Source organism: Vicia villosa, linkage group LG3, assembly GCF_029867415.1.
Source record: "Vicia villosa cultivar HV-30 ecotype Madison, WI linkage group LG3, Vvil1.0, whole genome shotgun sequence".
In the NCBI taxonomy this organism is placed as follows: domain Eukaryota; kingdom Viridiplantae; phylum Streptophyta; class Magnoliopsida; order Fabales; family Fabaceae; genus Vicia; species Vicia villosa.
In genome coordinates, this window is record NC_081182.1 from 72,834,272 (window position 1) to 72,858,832 (window position 24,561).

The 24,561-nt window shown below is 30.4% G+C and overlaps 1 protein-coding gene across 4 annotated transcripts; it reads right to left on the reverse strand.

The window, feature by feature from the left end:
* Window positions 1-7,994: 7,994 nt before the first annotated feature.
* LOC131661866 (uncharacterized) lies at window positions 7,995-16,232 on the reverse strand. 4 transcript variants are annotated; one of them, XM_058931506.1, is made up of 9 exons: window positions 15,871-16,232; window positions 15,112-15,222; window positions 13,126-13,199; window positions 10,941-12,831; window positions 10,517-10,855; window positions 10,343-10,448; window positions 9,504-10,267; window positions 9,352-9,377; window positions 8,119-8,207 (listed from the first exon to the last, which is right to left on the reverse strand). In XM_058931506.1, the coding sequence occupies exons 3-7, from the start codon at window positions 13,178-13,180 to the stop codon at window positions 9,551-9,553; spliced, it is 3,108 nt and encodes a 1,035-aa protein (XP_058787489.1). In that variant the 5' UTR covers window positions 13,181-13,199; window positions 15,112-15,222; window positions 15,871-16,232; the 3' UTR covers window positions 8,119-8,207; window positions 9,352-9,377; window positions 9,504-9,550. The 4 variants fall into 4 exon arrangements, with proteins under 4 accessions (XP_058787490.1, XP_058787489.1, XP_058787488.1 ...); XM_058931507.1 differs by lacking the exon at window positions 9,504-10,267 and adding an exon at window positions 7,995-8,031 and having other exon boundaries at window positions 8,118-8,207; window positions 10,941-13,199; XM_058931505.1 differs by having other exon boundaries at window positions 10,941-13,199.
* Between the last annotated feature and the right edge of the window lie 8,329 nt (window positions 16,233-24,561).

Sequence of the window (24,561 nt, forward strand, 5' to 3'; positions counted from 1 at the left end):
TGACTCTTTAGATGAAACTTTATGTTAGACTAAAATTTGTGTTTGATTGTCAGATTTAATATCACACAAATATTTTGAACAACACATTATTATCATGTTCAAGTTGAAAATGTTATCATGAATTTAATTTGTATGATACCATTTTAACTACATTTATGTTATGTTACTTATTTAATTTTGTAGTCTAATGATTATATTTAATACTTAATTACAAATATTATAATCTAAAAATATAATGTAAAAACAATTTCAATAAAACAAAAAAAAAAGGATTCAAAATAAAACTAATCATTTATTGCGGAGGTTCCAAATCCCCACAAAAAATTAAAAAATAACTAAAAACTCTTATTAAAATGATGATAGAGGGGGCTGAGAGTCGCCTCAAATTAACTCTCTATACTGATGAGGTTTAAAACCTCCGAAATATAACCCCTGCAGTTTGGTAATTACGGGAGTTTTAAAGAATCCCACAAAATACGTTGCGGAGATCGTAAACCCCCTCAAAATGGTTATAAAACCCCCACAAATCGAGTGCGTTTTTTGTAGTGATTTTCCGATTTTTCTTGAGCCAAATGATCCTTTCATGAAGGAGAATGCAATGCAAAAATAACCAACTCAAAAGAGTGCTTGAGATAAAAATGGCAGGTGTTACATAGTTTATTTTTATTTTCAAGCTACTGAATATTTATTATCTTGTTATTTTAGAAATCGAGTATCTTCTACGTGTAAATATAGAGACTAATTCATCGAGTTGAGTAGAACTAGAATGAGTGACAAAACTCTTCTTTAAGAAAATTTAACACTGTTGCATGTTCAGAATTAGATTCGAAGTCAAAATTTTTGGTTAAACTAAAAAATATTATTTAACATTTTTAATGGAGACAATAATAAATCTTTAGTAGAAACAAATATAAATTTTTTAATTAACTTAATAAAATATAATAAGTTAATATATGCTACTTAATTAAAAAAACTGATGTGTGCATGTATTTATATAGGTTGTTTTATGATTTTGAATAAAATGCGTTATAAATTTATAAAACGCAAACAAACAAAAAAAGTTTTCTTACCTGTAAAAATTCAGACAATTCCACACAAATCTAAAATGTTACAAAGTTTTTGGAAAATTTTAAAAAATTTATTTTACTTTTACTTTTACAGTTTCATTTTTTAATTAAAGATTATTTTGATCATTTTATCTAAAGTGTAGAGGTGTATGTTTAATTTTCTTTTTATCAAAAGTGTAGGGATGTCATGTTTAAATTTAGGGTGTGAAATATAATTTAAAATAAAATAAAATAAAATAAAATTCTTGATCATCAATGGGCCAGCCGACCTGGAAGAGTGGAAATGCTTTGAATCCATGTCGAAGAACTTAGTGGAAGAAATTTGTAGGGAGAGTGTTGAAGCTATGGATAGCGGTGCTAAAGTAATAAAGGAAATGACATGAGCAATGGGATTGGGAGGGACTCAATAATACTCATTCTTAATGCTGTATCTATCTTCTTTTGGGTAAATAAGAATTATATTAAAGAGAAAACTAAGTCGTTTGGTTGGAGTAAATGGAGGGAAGGAGAAGAGAGGGGAGGAGATTTTTAATAGTTTATGTGTTTGGTTTAAATTTTAAGAGGGGGAGGGAAGATAGATGGAGGGGATCAAATTTCCTCCTGAGCCACTTTTTGCTTCCCCCGATTTGAGGGATTCAGAGAGAAGGGAAAGTAATTCATATTAATTATAATTATATTTAGATATTTACCCTTGTTATAATTATAATTAAATTTTTTTGTTTTATTTTATATATTTTTATGTTACTTTTTAACTATTGCAATATTTTTGTTAGATTTTATCGTATTCGATAATTTTTTAAACTATATATTATAACTGTTACGTTTTTATAAATTTTTTTGATGTTATCGAATTGAATACTTATAAATAGTAAATATCGTAAATCTTATAGTAAAATTACAAGGTTAAAAATGTAAATTAGTTTTAAAATACCTCTCCTCTTTTTGTAAACCAAACATATTTGTAAATAAATTAAGGAATATTATAGTTATTGAAGAAAAAATTCTAGAAAAAAAGAAGTATGTACTTTAAAAAATTGTCATAATAAAATAAAATTGTCGTTAATAAAAATTGTTATATGAAAAGAAGTATGTAATTAAATATTAAAAATTGTATATAAATTGTATAAAAATTGTTAATCAATATTGTATAAAAATTATATGAAAAGAAGTATGTTTATAAAAATGTTAATAAAAATTCTTTTTTAATGACAATTTTTCAACCAAACTAAAATATTGAAGAAAAAATTATTATAAATAACGACAATTGTTTATAATTATTTTATAATTATCTTATATGAAATTAAACTATAATATTTCTTAGTAGTAAAGTTGAATTTTATCACACCAAATTGACATTTTATGGGCAATCAAAATACTAGTACTTTAGTAACACTATAAAAATTATTTAAAAAAAAGACAAAACAAACGGACCCGTTATGTGCCTGGCACCACTTAAACAAATAACTTTCGTAATGTTTGTTTTATTTGTGATATTAAAACTATTTTGTTTTGGCTAGATTGTATGTTAGTTTTATTTGACACTTATTTGTACATTTACACCATAATTTATACTGAAAATATATACTTATCACTTTTTAAATCATTTTTTCTCTCTTTGGTATGTTTGTAGCACTAAAACAAGTGTATATTTATACAATGTAAAGTGCAAGGTGTAAAAAAACGGTGTAAGCATAGCACAACTCTAGTTTTATACTATGCTTATGTCTTTACTTTGTTCAACTCAACCTACATCGGTGAATTGACGGTTTCACATGTAGCTGAATGCATCTTGTCTTTTTGATTACTTTGGCACTTGACTAATATAGAATCTTGTCAAGTTTATGGCTTTCGATGTTAATTGTATGGATGTTGATGAGGGAGCTGACGTTCATCTATTTGTTCCCAATTATTTATAAATTTTTCTTTCTTCGATCAATATCAATGTAGGGTGAGAAAAGTTAACTTTGTCGATCTCTCATATGAGATTGACGCGGAGTGAAGCTGTCGGTTTTGTCAATGCTCAAGAAAGTCAGCGGCGTTGTTCCTTTGCCAAAATTTCAGGGTGGTTCAAGCGTTCTTCTTTGCAAACAGAAGCTCAGTTTGGGTAGGTTGTTGGTTTGTGATGGTGTTGCATGCGACGAAATTTCGGACTCGTGTTTGGTTCAAGGTAACAGAAGATTTTAGGAGAAAGAGAGGAGGGAGATGTTTACGTTGAAAATTCATAAACAATCGTCAGTCCTCCAAAAACGAAAGTTATTAGTTACTCGCAGGATCGACTAGATTGGTCCAATGACATGGTCTGATTTTTGAGATTTTGTGACATTCATTTGGTACATATCTTTCGATTGTTTGGTTGTTTTATAAGTAACAGGTTTGTTTAAGAAACAACAAAAAGTGTAGAAAAGGTAAAGGTGATGCAAAGGGTTTCGACTAAAAAATGTAAAAAGATGTAAAAAGAAATTGCAAGAATTTTGATAAAGTAAAACAAGAATAACTGGAAATTTGATTAAATGGTGGTGAATCATACGTACATTTTTCAACACTCGTTTCTCGATATACTTGGTACTTTGAGTATAATTGAGTATTTTGTACAGATTGAACAAAATTCAACGCTAAGATTCTAATTTATACTGATTCGACCCTAACAGCCTTTTCCTAATGGAATGCCACGTCTTTCATTTTCATGATCTTTGATCTATACACGTCCTTTTTGGATAAGATTAATCATTTGAATTTAAATCTTCTTCCGTTCGAGGTGCCAAACTTAATCAACGTGATTGTCGAAGCTTGTTCTAAGAAGCTCCAAAAATAATCTAAGTCTTTATTTTCGCCTTCGAGGATACTCTCTTCGAATAACATTTTGACAAGATAAAAACCTCTTCAATATGCTTGATATTTCAAATATTCTTCATAATCTGGATTTCATAGCTCTCTTTGAAACATCTTCTTTTTAATAATCTTCGTCTCATTTTGCCCTTCGAAATTCCCAGCTAACAAATTTCCCCCAATAAATTTCTATTTCGAAATCTTTGTAGAAATAGGCATTTCTTGCGAACTTCCAATTTCAACGTGTGGACCTTTCAATGTTCTTTTACTCGTGACGTCATGGTCATATTGACCATATCTCCAAACCTCTCATCGAGATGTGCACGAATCTGCATAATGATTACCCCTATTATCTAGTAGTAAGGTGGTAAACTATGCAACTGTCTTCTCCACCTTTCAAGAATTTACACGTGCCCCACTTACTTCTCTCATTTAAACCTACAGAAGCAAAATTGGTGGTTTCTAATAACATAATTCCCTTTTTCAACAACTTTTCCTAAATCTTCTGCATTTTTAGTCATCAATCTCCTTCATTCTTCTTCCCCAAACAAACCGAAGCTCCATTACTTTCCAAAATCTCTCAACAATGGCGCCAAAAGAATCAAAAGCTCAGAAACAACAACAAGCAAAAGATCTTATTCAACCTATTCTTAAGATTTCCCGGTCAGCATTAGTGGGGAATCAAGAGTTTGTACCAAAGTCTCCTCTACTTGAGGAAAAAAGAAAAATTTATACTTCTCAGGTACTCATTTCTCTAATGATTTATGGAGAAACACATGCTTTTTTGGGTCCAATTTGTGACCCTGATGCTAGTCTCACTTCTTTATTTTTCACTATTTATCATAGAAATAGGCCTCTAGCTAGTAAGAAAAAGTTACATGATAAGGGACAACCTATAGTTGCTACACCCTCTAAAATCAATAAAGATCAAGCAAATTCTTCGACAAAAGCTTTGATTGTGTATGAATCTATCAATCTAGAATACACGACTAACACTTTTAAAGTGTTTCAATCCATACCATTAGCTAGGGATCCTGAGCCTTATTATGCTTGGTTAAATAAGGTTGAGGCAAAAAAGTCTCAATTCTGGAAAGATTTAGGGATTTACGACATAATTCAATTGTCGAAAACTGGTCTAGAGTATATCCAAAATATGTTAAAGGCTTCGTTGTACTTCTGGGATACTTCCCATAACACTTTCCATCTCCCATGTGAAATGGTAACTCCTACCCTCTTTGACATTGCTGCCATAGCTTACTGCTTACTGGTCCATTTTGGATGCTTCAGCTATGGTTTAATGCAACCTTCGAAGCATCTCTCTCAATTCTCAACCCTATCAACACAAACACTAAAGAAATAAGGAACAGGAGGGTCGAAGGGACACGTCTGGTGAAATTGACAGCCAATGACGAAGGGCAATATCTTAAGCAAACTTTCACTAGCTATGTGATGATGTTTGGGAAGCGTTGCAACTCCACTTCATCTATGGCTTCCTTCGCCACTAGAAAGTATGGACTTGAATGGTTCACTCTAAAATTCTCTGCTCTGTCGAAAGACCAAGAAAAAAATTATGTTGCTATATGGACATCGTTTCTTACCCCTAGGGTATTACCCCTTAGACTCTGTCCATCAAAGAACCAAATCACCATGTTAAGCTACTAACCTAACCTTGTCTCCCGACAGTTTGGCCTCATTCAAATTCTGCCAAAGCCTCTCTTCGCCAAGAAAAATACTCTCCTTCTTTACAACATGGTCCACTCAGAAGCCGACAATAACAAGTATCTATCCAGATATTCAGGAAGAATAAAACTTACTCCCGTGGCTTTCAAGAGTTCGTTATGCTCGGATATTTTTTGCATCGTGACAGTAATGTATGATGTACATGAGTAAATTATGAAATACCTTAAGGTACAATGTACTTAAGTGGAACGTGAAATACTGTACGGTACAAAGTACTTAATAGGAATACAATACAGTGTAAGCTACAATGCGCTTAAGTGGTTTTGTTAAACTTACAATCCACATAAACAATTCAATAAATAGAACCCTTGTACTAGACTATTTACATTAGATGAAATTTGGTTTTTGAAACTCAGTCTTCATTAAGAACAACTAGCACTAATATTGAAGATACTTTGTTCACGTGGACTGAGCAGAGTTGCTATTGTTCATTCAACACTAGTGATCGTTCTCTAAATTTTGCATCTACAAATAATTGCCACAAGAGATAACCACTCTATTAGTAATCATGCTCATTCGTAAATATCGACTTAAGGGAAATTTTTATTTTCCATTATGTATTTTAATCACGATTTCCCTTTAAAAATGTAGTAGAATAAACACAAATGACAAATGTAATGAATTAGTCCTGTACTTTGGTATCTAAGTAGGTTTGCTAAAAATAAAAAGGTGAAGTGTGAATTCTAAGTTCCGACATTATTAAAAAACTTCAATTAACTATTTCGTTATTAAAAAAGTCCAACTATTTTATAAACAATGGAATTAGAAGAATAAAGATAAAATTGACATTTTACCATTGAAGGATAATTTGGTCATTTCAGACTAGGATTATTATAATTTATCAAGTTAATAATTTAGTATTTTGAGCTTACTAGTACTTTTTTATTCATAATAAACCATGATATTAAAAGTCAATAACTATTTAGAGACTATGCTAGTAAGTGAGGGGAAAGATAATATTTTCCTTGTACAATAGAGAACCAATTTTCTTAAATAAGATAAAATAGAAGAAACATAAGTGTTTCTTTTATGAATTGACTATCCTTTCCATGTATGATGTAACTGCATGGATTAATTTCTTTAAGTGAAAGAGAACTAGAGAGGCCAAATCAGAGAACTAGAGAGGCCAAATCTCATATGTCTCATGTGAAAGAACTTTGCTTGGTTGATTGGATTAAAATTTTGGTGTGGTATGGTTTCTATCCTCTCAAAGCTTTTTAATGTCCATAGTTTGTTAGTCTTAATTATTAATGATGTTAATATGAAAAATTCTAAGTATTTTTAAATAAACTAATCAAAAGTGTATTTTTATCTATATAAATAAATAAAAGTATTTATAAGGAAAATAAATAAACTATGCAAAGAAACAAAACAAAAATAGCACTACAAGAAAACTGACTTTTTGTGACACTCAAAAAGTGTCACTAAAAGTCAATAATCCGTAGGTAAAAAGCTTGCAGACATTGAGTGACGCCCACCCCTAGCGTCAATTATAAGGGGGTGTAATGCTACGGTATAATAAGTGTCACTATAGCTTTTAGCTACGGACAAATATTTACCTAAATGTCACTATATCATAGGTTACTGTTACAAATATTTCTCTTTTTACCTACAGTTTTAGTTTTAATAGGTGTCACTAGAACTCTATTAAATAATATTTTTATAATTTACCAAAATATAATAAAATTATAAATTAATTTTTTTTTTTATAATTGAAGAATATAATATTAAAATTCAATTATTCGGTAAAAAATTTTACAATACATTTTCTATTATTTCAATTTAAATATGACAAATTAACTTAATATTAAAATTAAACTATTATATCAATTTCAATTAAATTCAAATATTTCAATATAGTAACAAAGAATTTCAACTACATTTATTAATGCCAAAGACATTGAGATCCTTACATCATGATTACTAGAATATAATGAAATCGACTCTGAGAAGTTTAAGAGTGAAAACAAAATTACAAAACTCAGACAAAAACTAATTCTGAATCAGAGTATACCAAGTTGAAACCTGGCTAACTGAATAACCGATACACAATGAAGAACCAGGAAACAATCCAAGAAATTTCTTTGAAGAAGCGTCCTCCAATGCTGCATCTAATAGGTTTTTGTTTTCGGAGCCTTCTTTGGTTGCCTTCTAGGAATGGAGTTTTTCATCTCAATGAAAAACAACAGAGCTCCAAAAACAGCCAGGTTCTGCAAGGATTGAAATTGAATCAACAGTTTGAATTTGGGCATAGACATGAAACTAAACTTCAAATTAAAAAACAAGTCATTGCTCTGACCTGTGTAAATTTGATGAAAAGCTGAGTGAATTCTTTGTCCTCGTTATCGAAATTGTAAAAATCATAACGAATTGGAGTAGCAATCAACTGATGCAGAAGCTACAGAAACAAAACAAAAAAACATAGCTTAAGAAACCGAGCATGTGAGATGAATATGGAATCCAATAGAGAAACTGGGTACAAACCAGTAGCAAAGCTCCGAAAGAGCTTCCAAAGATGAATAGAACCCCTCCAAGGCCCTTCAGAGCAATAGCCCCAGTAATCAAAAGTTTCGTCTGTTCATCACATCAGTTATATTAGGGAACACGCGTAGACAAAATGACGAGCAAAAGTGAAGAAAAGTCGACATATATGTAGCATTCACAACTTCTTCAGCAGATATTTTCATTATTTAAGCCAGATGTATAATAACTAAAAGATGCGAAAAACATTATCAAATGAACATTTGTACATAAACAAGGAAAGAGCGAGAGAGGAGCTAACATCAATGTTAGGAATTTGAAAGCCAACTTGATAATGGAAGCTTATATAGCCAATGTTGTACCCACTATATATGTATGTATATTCAAACACAATAATACTCTTACATCATATTCAATGAACAAATAAATGAACAGCAATTAGCTTACATCGAATTTACTCTTAGATCAGTTCAGCTTCAACCAAGAAAGCTATGTAGCAATTTCATAACTTCAAAATCTTTCGGAACATTCAATCATACTCTTAGTACATATTGTGAAAACATTTAGAATGACAAAACATTAACATAACAATTCCAAAGAGTTCACACACCCTACAGTGTCATCATCATGCAAAGGGCACAAAACAATCACATACTACATTCAAATTTATACAGCCATGCAGCTAGCAGAAGAAACAGGTTAAGATGAACCAAAGAGTTAAAAGAGGCAGTCTTTTTGGGGTTTTCATCTCACAAGCTCTATTTGTCGATTTGATGCTTTACCATGTAGTGATGTTTTCTTCATTATCATCTATCATCCACAAACTTAATTTTCTGTCCATTTATAGTTTTTTGGTATTCTATTTCTTGTACATTTGTCTCTATTATTTGGCTTACCAATTTTTCTTTAATTCTCTTGCTACTTGTACATTTGGAAAACCATTTCAATAATTTAAATGTCTCCAATCAATTCCATACATGATCAATTTAATATATTGACAGAGCCAAATATAAGATTTTCTGCAACCAAGATATTATACTTTAGCTTCTAACATGCAACCAAGATGTAAATTAAATACCATTCATGCATGCTTCTTAGTCATAACATAAATCAAATAACGCGAACACAAACATAAATCAAAGAAGAAACCTCCGAACAAATACAGAAATTTGAGAACAAATACTATTAAACAAAAGTGGCAAATTGCATATTCAAAAGAACAAACATGCAAACATACCTTAGAAGCCACCTTTATCGGAGTTCCTGAAATAACAATATATTTGAAGTTAAGCTATCATATTTCAAACCAGCATATTTCAAACTTGCAAAATCACTAAGGAATTAAACATAAATATAACATGAAGACGTATCAAAGACTTAAGCTTATACCTTTCCTCCCAATATCAAAGATGGTTTCTCCCATTTTAATTTACAAATTAATATGAGAGGTCTTCTTCACTCTCATCCTCTGTATCTTCATTCTCATCATCATTTTGGGGAATGTCCTCTATATTAATTATAACTTCAATGATATCATCACTATCATCAGTTTCTGGTCTAATCAAATCATCATCATTTATCTCTTCCAATACTTGTTCATTACTTTTATCTATGTCATTGGATTGAGCATCACCCATATCATATACATCTCTAACTTTAGCATGCACAACGACAAACCAGTCATTTAGTCTTTTATTCTCCACATAGAATACTTTCTTGGCTTGAGAAGCAAAAATAAACGGGTCATCACATATTTCATTTCCTGTATGTTGCAAGTAATTAAAATTTACTAATGTCAAACCCAAATCATCAATATTGCACCCCTTATTTATGTCAACCCAATCACACTTGAAAAGTACAACTTTATACTTTCCTGCATAATCCAACTGAATTATATCTATCAATGCACCATAGTAGTTTATTTCTCCTTCCTTAGGGCGTTTGTCTCGTGTACTAGCATAACTTTTGGTCTTAACAGTAACACAAATTCCACTATTTTGAGTCTTTAAACACCTTTCCCTCTTCTTTGTATGAAATCTAACTCCATTAACAATATAGCCACTATAGTTTCTCACTTTTTCTAATGGCCCCCGTGCTAACCATCTGATTTCATCTGTAACTATAACACTTCCTTGTTCTTCTAATCGTGCTACCTAACACAATTACATTTTAAATGATCACGAAAAATAATAAAATATTGATAATTGAAAAACCTTTGGAAAACTTACTCTTTCGCAAAACCAATCAGGAAATGTTCGACTATGAATTTTGTCAATTTCATATGGTGATAGCCGACGATTTTGATTACGTCTCTTGATAAAGTCAATGTGTTCTCTAGGAAATACAAATACAAAATTAGAGACATTAAACTTCAAAAAGAATATCAAACTAAACATTTTTACCTTTGAAAGGGGTCAACATTAGTGTTGTTGAAAAGCACATATCTATGTGCTTGTAGCAATGTTTTTTTATCAAGAGAAACTCGAGAAACTCTTTTCCTTTTCTTCACTGTAAACCCAACATGGTTTTTTCTCCCCAATGGTCTACCTCTAGGATTAAACACATTTGCATTTTCTACAAAGGAGGAATCATCATTTCGACAAGGTCGAGTAAATCGTGTTTCCACCGTAGAGAGGTATCGTGAACAAAATATCAAACATTCATTAGCTAAATAACCCTCTGCAATAGACCCTTCAGGGCGAGCTCGATTACGAACAAATGACTTTAGAGTAAAAAGGAACCTGCAAAAAGATTTTTGGAATAAAATAAGAAAATGTTGTTTTTATTTATAATATAATGATATTAAATAACTAAAAAAATGTGTACCTTTCAATTGGATACATCCATCGATAATGAACTGGTCCACCAATTTTTGCCTCATATGCCAAATGGATTACCAAATGCACCATTATAGTGAAGAAAGATGGAGGGAAAATCTTTTCTAATTGGCACAACGTTTTTGCTATTCGTTTCTCCAAGTGCTCCAAATTATGCTCACTAAGCACTTTACCACATAGTTCTTTGAAGAAACGACAAAGATCGCTAATCACTTTACTCACTTTGTTGGGCAAACAACCTTTCATAGCAATAGGAAGAAACTCTTGCATTAAGAGATGACAATCATAACTTTTGAGACCAAATATCTTGCGTTGTTTCACTTGCACGCATCTTGGAATACTAGAAACACACTCATCAGAAGATTTCATATTCTTTAGAACTTCCAAGAAAGATTCTTTCTCATTTGATGTCATTTGGTAACAAGCTCTAGGCAAATACTTTCTACCATTACTTTGATGCATCCTCGGGTGTAGTTGACTTCTTATGTTCATGTGTATAAGATCATAACGGGCCTTATCATTATCCTTTGATTTTCTTTCTAAATTTAATAATGTCCCAACAATGTTATCACAAACATTTTTTTCAATATGCATCACATCAAGATTATGACGAAGAACATTATATTCCCAATATGGCAATGAGAAAAAAATGCTTTTCTTTTTCCATGGGGACAACACCTTGTTTTCACGATTTTTCAATTGTCTCAATGCAGTACTTCCATTGGGTACCTTAGGAGGAGCTCTAAACTCTTGGTCTCCATCAAAATGTCCTCTATTGTTTCTCCACTTATGATCAGGCTCTAACCAGCGTCGATGACACATATAAGAAAACTTTTTACTATAACGCAACCACTTAGAGGCTGTGTCAAAACCACAACATGGACAAGCATATCGACCTTTAGTGCTCCAACCTGACAAATTTGCATAAGCAGGGAAATCATTGATAGTCCACATGATTGCAGCACGCATTTGAAATGACTCTTTTTTACATGCATCAAACGTTTTGACCCCGATTTCCCATAATTCCTTTAATTCTTCCACAAGAGGCTGCATATATACATCAATATTATTACCAGGACCTTTTGGACCAGGAATAAGCAACGAGAGTATGAAATTCGGTTGCTTCATACACATCCACGGAGGAAGATTGTATGGAATCAAGACAACAGGCCAAGTGGAGTGAGAAATTGTCATGGTTTTGAATGGATTAAAGCCATCTGAAGCTAAACCTAGTCGAACGTTTCGAGGGTCGCTTGAAAAATCGGGATATCGATGATCAAAATCCTTCCAAGCAAAAGAATCTGCTGGATGTCTCATGAGTCCATCTCTAGTTCGACTATCTTCATGCCATGTCATGGAAGAAGCAGTTTTTGATGACATAAAAAGTCTTTGTAATCTAGACTTAAGAGGAAACCAACGAAGAACCTTAGCAGGTATCTTTTTTCTACCTTCAACATCGTCGGAGTTGACTTTCCATCTTGAGATACCGCATGTAGGGCAAACATTAGCATGAGCCAAATCCTTCCAATACAATATGCATTCATTAGGACAAACATGGATTTTTTCATATGATAATCCCAACCCTGAAATAATCTTCTTTGTCTCATAAAATGACTTTGGCAATGTATTTTCTTTTGGAAATGCATCACATAACAACTCTAGAAGCATTGAAAAGCTTTTGTCTGTCCATCCATTTAGACACTTTAAGTGGTACAGGTGTACGATGAATGATAGTTTGGTAAACTTACAACCCGGATAAAGATTTTGTTCTGCCTCCTTCAACAACTTAAAGAACTTATCTGAATTATCACCCACTTCATATTGTTGAACATTATGTTCGTTTATGAATGTTTCTCGATCCACATCCTCCATATTTATATCTGCATCATTATCATCATTATTTACATCCACTGAAAATGCATCATGAATCAATGCATCCATGTCATGATCAAACTCATGTTGTACTTCACATGCACTTGCACGATTTGAAGTGCTAACTTTCTCACCATGAAAGATCCAACGAATGTACCCTTTTAGAAAGCCTCGGCTGATTATGTGTTCGTAAACATCCATACGAGAATGCTTCTTGCAATTAACACACTTAGTACAGGGGCATAAAATTTTTCCATTTTCTGACGAATTTGCAAATGCAAAATCAAGAAAGTTTAAAATACCTCTAATGTACTCCTCTTGAGTTACAGAGTTATTTGATATCCAACTCTTATCCATTTGATAAAACAAACAAAAGCTGCACAATTAAAGAAGATACAAATGAATATTGACTGCTAAATTTTGAACTATGGAAAATAGATAAACAGCAGTATAAAAATGTAAGATTTACACTCTTAAGAATAACTCTTAGGAATCTCATTTTGTTTACTTGATAACTAATAGTTTTGGCAAAGGGAGTCTGACATTTTAAGGCAGCAACTACAGACTCTACAAGAAAACCATCGGTAAAAAAATCTTGAATTCGCGTACCTCACTAAGAATTATGAATGAGAGAAGTAACAGTTTTTTTCCATCGCAGGCAATTGATGGGAGAACAGCTTTACGGTTTGAGCATCAGAAACCTACAAGATCTAGAGAGACAACTCGAACTTAGTCTCCAAGGAGTCCGAATGAAGAAGGAGAAAATTCTGACAGACGAGATTCTAGTTTTAATATAACATGAAAAATTGGAAGTGCATGATTGAATCAATATAAAAGGCAATCAGAACAAAAGTTTATAATGAAATATCTGTAATCAAATGTACTATTGATTGAAGATTTGAAGTACTCATTGGACCCGACCAAAATTCCTTTTTTTATTCATCCACTTCCCACTTATTTAGGGATGCAAATTGACAAGTTATTAATCTATTGAAAATGAATGAAACTCTTTGGATGCTTTCAATTGGACCCCATACACAGAAACTGACAACTATCTGGGACCAGAGTAAAAAGCTTAGAAAAATCAATAGTTACATTAACTAAATCAAAAGGTATACAATCTAAGATGTAACAAATTTCAGATTCAATGGCAAACCAAATTTATGTATAATATACTAAAATCAAAATAACGTAACCCATGAGCCATTAGATTTGTAGTTTACTTCAGATAATTGTTTATAGAATAACTTATAATGTTCTAAATTAGGACCACTTCGGAATGTCTTTTATAGGGCAATATGTTTGAATGTTGTTTCTAAAAATGAACTAAATGTCCCTGAATTATTTTACAATCATCTAATATCAATTTTTCAACTTTTCTAAATATATCTCAATTATTAGACAAATCATTCTAAGATTGAATCCATATTGAAGCAAACATTAACTAAACTTTACATAAGACTACATTAAACAGGCAAAGATTAGAGTATCATCCTAATCTGACCCACAAAACTATATTATTAGTACTATAAACAGTAATAGTAACATGATCATTTTAAAACTATACTACTTTTAGAGTATAATATTGGTATATTAGTATATTTTCAACTCCAACAACATTATTTTATATGATCTTCAATCTCAAGATGCTTAAATTAACCACTAATTTAATTGAACCAATGCAGCTTAATTGAAACTAGTATGATATGGATGTCAATGTCTACAGTTTCCAATGTTGCTAATTACCAAGAAGCTATCAATGCGTTAATAAACTCTCTATGAGACTGACTAAAACCAAGAAGGAAAGCTCATCTCTTATGAACAAATAACAGTTGCTCCAAACAAAATGATGATTAAAAAGAGAAGAAACCTCCGAACAAATACAGAAATTTCAGAACAAATACTATTAAACAAAAGTGGCAAATTGCTTGGAACACATAATAAGCAATGTAAAATATTAACACATGGCTGCATTTATGCTTGGAACAATAATAAGCAATGTAAAATGTGTGTTATCAACTTGCCAATATCCAATCAATGAGCATATAAAAAAACCGACTTCACAGCTCTGAAATTTCTGATATGGTCAAGTATACAACTTAACCATCTTAAGAAATTAGAACTTGCAATTTAATGGGATGAAATTTCGAAAGCACAAACATTGCAAACTAGCAAAATTCAACAAAAAGAAAGCAAATAAGCACCGTGATAGAACATTAACATAAGTAATACACAAACTAAATTTATAGAAAAAGCAAAGAAGCAACATTCATAGAAAAAGCACTAACCTTTAGCAAAGGCATGTGAATGTAAAACAAAGTGTCATTGGGATTGAGAAGAGTAGTCTCAAACTCTTCAGCAGAGAATTCAAGTGAGATATTCAACAAAGGCCTAAACAACTGCAACAACAACAAAGCACAACCTAAAAAAAACAACCTTTTCAAAACAAACACACAATAAAAACACAATCCAAATTCAAAAGATCACGCCGTTGAAGCTCACATTCAAGAAATTGAGCACGAAAGCCAACTCCCATATATTACTAAATCTAAGGATGTTACGATTGTATTTGTATTCATACAAATTTCATAATGCAGACCAATTTCAAAAATGTTTTTATATTTTCAAAATAACAAACCATAATTATAATTACTTAAAGAGTAAGAACTAAATCAGTTTCTAGACTATTATTACAATGCATGCTATTATTTTCTATATCAGTAATATATTTCTACAATTTGTTAATACAACATAATAGTTCTCCAAATACATATAACTAAGTTTTATATAAACTGCAGAATGAAGATTACATTCTTCTAGCCATTTCACATGGTTTTATCTAACATATACGAAATCAAATTAGTGAAAGACAGAGTGTGTAAGCCTAAAAACTAGTTCAAATTAGTGAGAAACAGAGTGTGTCTGACCCTAGAAACTAGTTCAGATTGAGTGTAAAACATAAAAGCCAATCACTGCAAACCTTTATAACATATACAAAATCAAAAGCAACAAAGGAATAAACAAGGAAGAGTGAAAGAAAAGGTTACCTCCGGTGGCGCAAGCGGAGGAGAACGATGGTGTGATGTGAATCGAACGGTCGAGATTCGACGACGTTGGAGGCGCGACTATACTATAGTAGTTTCCGGCGATTTTCTAAGATAATATACTGGATCTGACAAAACAAAAACGAAATCAAACCTAATCTACGTCACTCAGATCTAGTGGTGTAAAGGAAAAGTCGACGAAGAAGAAACCTGAAGAAGAATGAATGGCGGTGGCCGGAGCTGCGGCGGCTGGTTGATTCCAGTCGATTTGATTGATGAATCTTTCCGGCAAACGAGAGCTGCGGCGGCTGGTTTACGTTGAAATGAAAATAGAATTGTGAGAACGAGAGAATCCAAAAAAACACAAAAACTTTTCTCAAATTTTTTTTATTTTTGAAAATGATTTTTTAGTAAGTTTATGATATACAAATTTGATAGGTAATAAAATTAAAAAAATAATATTATTAAAGTATAATATATTTATTTTTTGAGTCATAAAGTTTTTTTTTTAAGATTAATATTTTGTTTAAAATATATCAAAAAATATTATTTTTTATTTTTTGAAAATATTAATTTTTTTAATAAAATATTTGTTAATTAATTTGTTGAGTCATATCGGGAAAATGTGACGGACAAATACTACTGTAGGTAAAAGTAACATTTAGTGACAAATATTAAGTGTAGGTAAAAGTAACATTTAGTGACAAATATTAAGTGTAGGTAAAAGTAACATTTAGTGACAAATATTAAGGTGTCACTAAAAATGAGTGTCACAAGAAGGCTTTTTTTTTGTAGTGTAGGTTCTTGTTCAATCTATTCAACCTCAATTGAACAACTTGCTGGTTCAACTAGACTATGGTTGAAATGAGATTGAACTAACCAACAAATCGACATAATCTCATTTCAACCAATTTAACCAGTTAGTTTGGTTTTTAAAACATCTATAGCAATTATGAAGGAAAGTGTTTCAGTTCCAAACATTAATTATGAAGGAAAATGTTGAAATTTGAGGAGACATAAAGCATTATACATAGTGACCCAACTTAGTTGATAGATGATCATAAAGATGAGCTTTAGGATAGGAGCAGAGAAAGCTATTGCAAATATCAAATGTGTACATCGATCCAGCTTTGGTTGCAAAAGTGCAGAAATCTATCTTGATTGATGATGTGATTCTAAAATGATTATGTTGAACTTTAATATCTCAATCCAAAATTATCACATGCTACTATTATTGATGATATGCATGAAGACAAAAAAAAAAAAAAAAACTAGTGCAAGTGTCAAACTAGACTCTTAAATAGATAAATATAGGCATGTTTCAAACTCCTCTTTGAGCTGTTGTTGTTTGAGATGACAGAAGAGTATTTGTAGACGATACAAATACTAATTATAGAGCCCATTTGATTTGATAAATCATTCTCCACTAATAAAAAATACTTTCAATATTGCAATGACAAGTTCTATCAGAGCAGCAAAGTTATATGTATGTTTAAGTTGATTTTTTTTAAGCATTTTAAAATATTTGATTTAAAGGAGAAAAATTTATATATAAGATTGTTAAGGAAAGTGAAAAAAGATTAGCGATTTGGATCAAGTAAAGTATGTTAAAGACGAAGAAGGCAAAATTTGTGTTTAGGAAAAAGATATAAACGATAGGTGGAAGACGTATTTCTACAACTTATTTAATAAATGATATGGTATCTCAACAAAGATCAGAATTAAAATTACTAACGTCGAATTAAGAAAAAGAAGGTAAAGGAAGCGTTGAAAAGAATGAGTAACAGTAAGACAGTTGGACCAGACAACATACCTATTGAAGTATGAAAAATTCTTGGAGATAGAAGTATTGAGTGACTTACTAAACTCTTTAATGAAATTATGAGGTCAAAATGCACGCCGGATGAATGAAGAAAAAACACTTTAGTTCTAATCTATAAGAACAATATGGATATACAAAATTGTGCAAATTATAAGAGAGTTATACTTATGAGTCATACCATGAAGTTATGGGAAAGAGTGATTGAGTAGAGATTAAGAAAAAGTACTCATGTCACTAAGAATCAATTTGGATTTATGCTTGGAAGTTAGACCATGGAAGCGATTTATATATTACAGCGTGTGATGAAGCAGTATCAAATGGATTAACAAGACCGACACTTAATTTTTATTAATTTGGAGAAGGCATGTGATAGAGTGCCTAGAGAGATTTTGTGGAAAGCCATATAGCAGAAATGAGTTAGGATTGTATATATTCGTGTCAGGGCCGGTCCTGACATTTTAGAGGCCCTGGACAAATAATAAAAATGGACCTCTAATAATTTTTTTAAAAAAAATAATAACATCATTTATTTTAATTGTAAATAATATCATTAAAATTGTAATTTTACTAATAAATGAGATGGTATAATAATAAATTTTAAAATACTTATTTGTAAAATATCGATATTATTTGAAAATCATGTTTTAAAAAAATGAAATAAAACTAAAGAGAGATGATTAACAATTAGGGATGTCAACGGGGCAGATATTGTTCGGAGGATGTTTCTCCGCTCCCCGCCCCGCCCCCAAATTTAGTCCCCATCCCCATCTCCAATCCCCGCCACGGGGGAATATTTCCCCCCATCCCATCCCCACAGATCCCCACGGATATCCACGGAGATCGAATCTTAAGAAAATTTCTACACTTTTTGATCAAAAATATGACACTAGTATTTTGTTATTTTTTTCTGTATTTTTTAAAACGCATATATTTGCATCTTTATTTTATAAAAAAAATAAAAATACATCTTACATCAATAATAAATAAAAAAAAGCAAAAGAACTTGATGTTGCTAATATTTTTTATGTAAAAATAAATAAATAAATAAATAGTAACATAACTTGCTACCGTGCTTCCACTAATTTACTACAACAATACCGATGTCGTCCAACGCAAGTGGTTGATTATGTGTGACAAATCTATAACTTCTAATGACTCTTCATTTTCTAATACATTAATATTTTTCATGTAAAATTATATAATTATATAATATATAAAATATATAAATTAAAATATATCGTCGGAGTCGGGGAATCCACGGGGACGGAGGATACTTTTCCAATCCCCGCCCCAAAGTGTTATTGGGGGAAATCACCAACACAAGGGGAAATCAGGAAATGTTTAACCGCTGCACTGCAACTTATTTATTGCCATTAAATTTCAACTCATTCTACATATAAATACTTTATTGTATAATTTTTAAAGCCCAAAACCCAAAATATTATGAGGCCCTTTATTTTTGGAGGCCCTGGGCTGTGGGCCTGGTTGCCCTGACCCAGGGCCGGCCCTGATTCGTGCTATCAAAGATATGTATGAAGGGGTATCGACTAATATGCAGACACAAGATGGAGAGACGGGAGATTTTTCCATTACAATTAGTTTTCATCAAGGTTCAATCCTAAGTCCCTACCTTTTTACCTTAATTTTGGGTGTACTCATAGAACTCATCCAAGAGCTAACACTGAGACGCATGTTTTTTGCAGATGATATAGTCCTTCTTGGAAAATCAAAGGAGGGTTTAAATGAGAGGTTGGAGGATTGGAGACGAGCTTTAGAAACACATGGTTTTTGCCTAAGCAAAAGTAAGTATGAGTATATGGAATGTAAGTTCAACAAAGAAGAAGCGTTCCTAACCTTGAGGTGAAAGTTTGAGACCATACCTCAAGTCACATGATTTAAATATCTTAGGTCCGTAATACAAAATGATGGAGAAATAGAAGAGGATGTAAACCATCAAATTCAAGTTGGGTGGTTGAATTGGAGAAGTGCATCAGATGTTTTATGTGATATAAAAGTACCGCTCAAGTTGAAGAGAAAGTTTTATCTAACTGCAGTAAGACCTACGATTTTGTACGGAACAAAATATTAGGCGGTTAAAAATCAACACGATAATAAAGTAAGTGTAGCAGAGATGAAGATGTTATGTTGGATATGTGGTAAGACTCGATAGGATAAAATTAGAAATGAAAATATTAGAGAGATTATCATGGTAATGCCTATAGTAGAGAAGATGGTAGAAAATAGTATGTGGTTTGGGCATGTAGAAAGAATACATGTAAATTCTATAATAAGAAGGGTAGATTAGATGAAGAGTTGTAAAACAATTAAAAAAAGAGAAAGAATTAAAAAGAGTATAAGATAAATTATTAAAAAAATCTTAAAAAATAATTTGAATAAAAATGTAGTATTTGATACAACATTATGATGAAAATTGATCTATGTAACCGAATTCAATTAGTAAAATAAATCTTAATTATTATTAGTGTATTATAAAAATAATACATAAAAAAGCACAAAAATTATAGATCTTTCTTCTTAGCTCTTCAACTATATTTACTTTTGAATTTTATAGTATTTCGTTATATGTATTAATAGTGAAATAATCTATGTGGAAATATCGTAACACATCTTATTTTATATATAAAAATTGTTAAGTAACTTAAGCAAGGAGACAAAGTTAAGAATAATTTTATAATTTTATAATTTTACATGTTTAATCTTAGAAGAGAAAAATAGTTAATGTGTATGTAACTATATTTATTACATATTTCAAAAAAATATGTAATATAATTAAGGTTATGTTTAAAAAAAAAAATTAATATATTATGAAAGTTGAAGAGAATCTCATAAAAATGGACAAGAAAAAAAACTCAAGAAAATCTTATAATTAAAGTCGGAGATAGTAATTAATTATTCATCCCATTAGTCTTTTTGTTTTATGTATATTTGAGTGAAGACTCATTTTGGTCCCTCACAAAAATCACACAACCCAAATTAGTCCCTCACAAAATAAAGGACTCGATTTAATCCCTTACAAAATTTAACCGGACCATATTAGTCCTTATGTTAATATTTTTACTAAATCGGTTTTTTTCATACTTTTAAACCGTGACTGGAGCGCCGCCATGTTGCCTTTTATTTTTTATTTTTCATTTTTTAAATACTAAATTAATTTTTAATTATAATTTCATTTTTAAACAATTCTGAATTAATAATATCAAAAAAGCAAAAACAAAATTTATATGGAATTGAACCTATGACCTTTAACCAATATCTTAAGTCCTTACCACTAGTCCAATCTATATTCATGACAAATAATTCTTATAATTTTTAGAAATATTAAATAATATAGAATTTAAAACAAAAAAAAATTAAAATTTGTACAAACGGGGTCTCAAATTCAAATCCGTTCAAGTTAAATGATAGTCACTTTACAACTAGACAAGTCAATTTATATTGTTAATATTATTAATAATGAATACTTAAGTTAATAATTCAGAACAAATTTAACTAAATAATTTTAAAAATTAATTGATTATTTAATTTAAATTTATTAAATAATTTAATAATTAGTTGAATTACTATTAAGTTAATTAATTATTATTTAATTTCAATTAATTTGAAATAAATAAATATTTATTTTTGTGTTATTTAATTTCAATTACATATAATTTAATTTATTTCTAATTGATTAAATATATTGAGTTTTTACATTTAATAAATTTTATTTTTAAATTGGTGTATTATTTGAAATTAGTAAATCAAAGAGGCTCGAAATCCCATTGATATAAATTTTATAATTTTTGTTTTAAATTCATAATTATTTAATATTATTAAAAATCTAAGAAATTATTTTGCCTTATAAAAAAAACAATTTTGCCTTTTTGATATTTTTAAATCAAAATTGTTTTAAAAATGAAATTATAATTAAAAATTAATTTAGTATTTAAAAAATGAAAAGAAAAAATAAAAGCCAACGTGGCAGTCCAGTCACGGTTTAAAAATATGAAAAAACCGATTTAATAAAAATATTAACAAAAGGACTAATATGGTCCGATTAAATTTTGTAAGGGATTAAATCGAGTCCTTTTTTTGTGAGGGACTAATTTGGGTTGTCTGATTTTTGTGAGGGACTAAAATGGGTCTTCACTCTATATATTTTTATTTATTTATTCATTTATAAATATCATTGTCTTTTCAAAAGTTCCTTAAGTGAACTTAGCAACTTATATATATATATATATATATATATATATATATATATATATATATATATATATATATATATATATATATATATATATATATATATATATATATATATATATATATATATATATATATATATATATATATATATATATATATATATATATATATAGAATTATCTAGTAAATTATTATACTGAATTTCTTTAAAATTTTGTAGTTCTATATTTATTTGTGAGGCGGATTCATATCTAGTTTCAATATAAAGTAGTATATATTGTATAAAGTACTAAATAAGTGAAATCATTTTTAGGACCAAAAGAAAAGAAGATATTTAGCATAATAAATATCTTTGTGCAATATATATGACTTTAATTGTAATAGAGTGTGCTTTGTCAAAAACAGATATGTTCGATTACTGATTTTGTTAGGATGAATTTCAATAATGTTTTGTGTTAGGTGCAAACAATAATTTCATTTTAACTAACATGTTGATGGTATAGTAAATTATTATAAATTAATTATAAATTTTATAAGTGTGATTTCTATGATAGTATGTTTCAATTTAATGGTTTATTTTTAAAATTATTTATTCAAAATAAAGATATGAGTGAGTGTAACTCGTAGTGTAACTCTTCGAGTGTAATTTGTTCCCTCCTCTTATATATATATATATATATATATATATATATATATATATATATATATATATATATATATATATATATATATATATATATATATATATATATATATATATATATATATATATATATTCAAACACTACAACATTTATTGCTTATTTAAATATTAGTTTTTGCAACATGTATAAATTGTGGCTTAAAAAATTAGACAATGATTTTTGTTTGTTGTAAAGATAATTATTCCAACGTCTCACAAATATTTTTGTGAACAATTTTGATCTGTTCTTATAAATTATTTTTGGCGATAATTTATAATTGTTCTCTTAAATCCGTATAAAAACATTTTTAAATTATTGTATTAATTCTAATAAAAATCTACATATTTCAAATTTTGCAAAAAAAATTCAAAAAAAAAAAAATCAGACACTAATTTCCGCTCTCCAAATATCATAATATTTTATTTAATTTTTCCTCCAAATATATAAATTTATATCATTTAATAATAAAAAAATATTTTTTAATGATTAAATTATTAAAAAAATATTCAGTAAAAAATAAATTGAGCCATCATAACATTTGAGTGTATATAATCAAACATACACATACCCAGACAAACTAGCTCTGGCGATTTTTCGGCTTATTAGGGTGAAATCTGGCACGGCTAAAGCGACTTACTGCATGCAATCTAGGGTGTAACAACAACAAGTTTTCATCGACTCCCTGGTTTTCTGGTCTGGCTTAAACTCCTAATCTCCGGATGAGGGGCCAATCGAGAAACTTAGGACAACTGGTATCACCTTCTAGATCTTGGCAATGCCTCGGGGGAGAGGAAGGTCGAAGAAGTAGGTGTCAACTCCACTGAACCAAACCCCTAAACCTGAAACTGAAATGGAACGAAGCGTACCTACACAAGGAGGAACTAGTACCATGGAAGAAACTCCGTCTGAAGAGAGTATTGAGGAAATATTGATTTCGCAAGTCCTGAAAGAGAACCCATCCTTGATGAACCATAATAGCCAATTGAAAGAACCGGTCAAGAAGCTGTAGGTAGATATCATCGGTGGTAACAGGCTCCCAACAAATGGAATGAACATTGACTTCACAGCTCCGAAGATAGTGGATGGAGAAATTGAAGTAGAAATTGATGTTTGGGAATCTGCCCTCATAATGTATGCCCTGGGGAAGGATCTAAGTATGAACGCAGTGAAACAATACATGAGTAAGTTTTGGAACTTTATTTAACTCCCTGATATGTACTACCATGATGCTGGTTACTTTATCTTGAAATTTCATACCCATAAAGATAAAGATTTAGTACAAATGAAAGGTCCTTACACTATCCATATTGTGCCCATGATTCTTCGGGACTAGAGTGCGAATTTTGACTTCAAAAGGGATATGCTTAGAACCTTCTCCATATGGGTTAAACTGCCCAATCTACCACTTCACATGTGGGGGGGGGGGGGGGGGGGGGGGGGGGGGGGTAAAGAGTCTAGGGAAAACCTCTGTGTATAGACGAATGCACAACAAACAAACTGCGTGTATAGACGACACAACACAAAAACAAAAAGAAAATATCACAATCAAAGACATAGAGGGGAAAAGAATCAACCAACCAGTAGAATTTGAATGAAAACCTAAGTATTGTGAGATATGTAAGAAAACTGGCCACCAATGTACTCCAGAGCAGGTTCAAAATCAAGAAGCAGTGGAGAGTGAAACCTATAGGCATGTTTGTGAAGAGTCAGTTATGTAACAAAATGAGTGATCAATGATTAAATGATTGCCATGTGATTTTTATAAAAAGAGATGTTCTTAGAACAATTAACATTAATATTATTTTAACTAATTTTCAAAAAATGAATGATAAACAATTTTTATTATAAATATATTGCATTAAATAGTATTATTTATTACTTTTAACATATAATTTAATTTGTAGTTTATTTTATGTTAAATCACACAAATAAATAATATATGGATCCGCCATGTTGAAATTTGAAGAGACATAAGGCTATGA

Bases quoted from the DNA above. Each gene is read 5' to 3' on its own strand.
- LOC131661866 (XM_058931505.1), bottom strand. From the start codon at position 13,180: ATGGATAAGAGTTGGATATCAAATAACTCTGTAACTCAAGAGGAGTAC. The intron at 10,856-10,940 runs GTACACATTTTT...ATCTTTTTGCAG, and splicing joins TGGATGTATCCAATTGAAAG to GTTCCTTTTTACTCTAAAGT. The intron at 10,268-10,342 runs GTAAGTTTTCCA...TAATTGTGTTAG, and splicing joins CTGATTGGTTTTGCGAAAGA to GTAGCACGATTAGAAGAACA.